Source organism: Fukomys damarensis, unplaced genomic scaffold, assembly GCF_012274545.1.
Source record: "Fukomys damarensis isolate Sample0158 unplaced genomic scaffold, DMR_v1.0_HiC HiC_scaffold_38, whole genome shotgun sequence".
Lineage (NCBI taxonomy): Eukaryota > Metazoa > Chordata > Mammalia > Rodentia > Bathyergidae > Fukomys > Fukomys damarensis.
Genome location: NW_022900950.1, coordinates 79,137,742 through 79,138,884, shown reverse-complemented (window position 1 = coordinate 79,138,884; position 1,143 = coordinate 79,137,742). Strand labels below are relative to the sequence as shown.

At 54.6% G+C, this 1,143-nt stretch overlaps 1 protein-coding gene across 2 annotated transcripts in view; it reads left to right on the top strand.

Moving 5' to 3' along the window:
- The window catches only part of Smarca5 (SWI/SNF related, matrix associated, actin dependent regulator of chromatin, subfamily a, member 5), a 62,207-nt gene that overhangs the window by 24,606 nt on the left and 36,458 nt on the right, over positions 1-1,143 (top strand). The window contains exon 1 of one of the 2 annotated variants that reach the window (XM_010627984.3): positions 10-299. The exons of the other annotated variant lie outside the window; for it this stretch is intronic. Coding sequence (XP_010626286.1) covers positions 195-299 — 105 coding nt within the window. The 5' untranslated portion in view covers positions 10-194. Of the gene's footprint in view, positions 1-9; positions 300-1,143 lie in introns of those variants that run through there. 2 annotated transcript variants of the gene reach the window in all.

The following is a 1,143-nucleotide window of genomic DNA, read 5'->3' as shown; positions in this document are numbered from 1 at the left end:
CGCGTGTGCAGCCAGCCTGGCCGTCCGAGGGGCCCTGCCGGCCTGCTCAGCCCCAGCCCCTAGTCGGTCGTTCCGGCCGGGCGGGGCTGTCTTTCCGCCTTCTCTGCAGACGCGACGTTCGACTGGAAAAAGGGGGGAAATCGCCGAGGCTCTGGAAATGTGTCCGTGGTAGGCCACGGATTTCAACTGCTTCGATGACTTCGGTTTGTGAGTTGAGCAGACTGACGCGGCCGAGGCAGCCCCTGACCCGTGAGGGGACTGTGGGGGATTCCCGGACTTGTTATGAAACAGCACAGAAGGTGTTTACATTTTAATGCGCGAGGCTCTCAGGCTGCTTTGACGACAGCCTGAGGCAATAGATAATTAGTGCTATTATTTGTTAACAGTTCTAGTGGAGAAAAAATGTGTATTTTAATTTTTGATGCTTGAGGAAAAGATCCATCCCAGGGCATGCTCATCTTTTGGTACTTAACATCTCTCCCCTTTAGTGGCAATATGCACATACAATTATTTGTTTAATTGTTACATATAATTTAGAAGAAATAGCATCTTAACTTTGTGCTTAAGGGGGGCAAAGGATATGTAGCCAACTTGCCTAGATTTAAAACAGTTTCTCTCTAAATGGCCTATTTTTCTGACACAAAAGCGAAGCGTCACTTGGGGCAGTCAAGACGTCACGCCTTACAGGGAAGGCCGCAGTTTAGTGAAGAGCAGTTTAAGCCCAGTTTAGGCGTTCTAAAATCTAGAAGAGCTGGCAGGACCCCCGCCCTCTGACCAAGACTCAGAGGCACAGGACGCGGAGCCGTTAGCAACGACGTAACACCCGGCATCACGTCACGCCTAGCAGCGACGCACAACCTGCGTCCCTGAGAGCTCCCTCGAGGCCCTGCCCACCCCGCTAGGAGCCCGGGAGCACTCTGGGGAGGCGTGGTCCACAGTGTGAGCAGAGTGCGCATGCGCTCGGGGTTCTGGCCTGCCAACCACTGGGAATCTCGCGAGGGTTGAAGGCGGGAGGCGTAGGTAGTCGTTCCGGACCCTGCGAGATAGATGATCTCGCCGGCGGAAGAGGAGGTGGAAGCGCAGCCAGCTCATCGCCTGTCTCGGTGTCGCTTTCCTTTCGCTTCCCGCTGCCCTGAGAGTCAG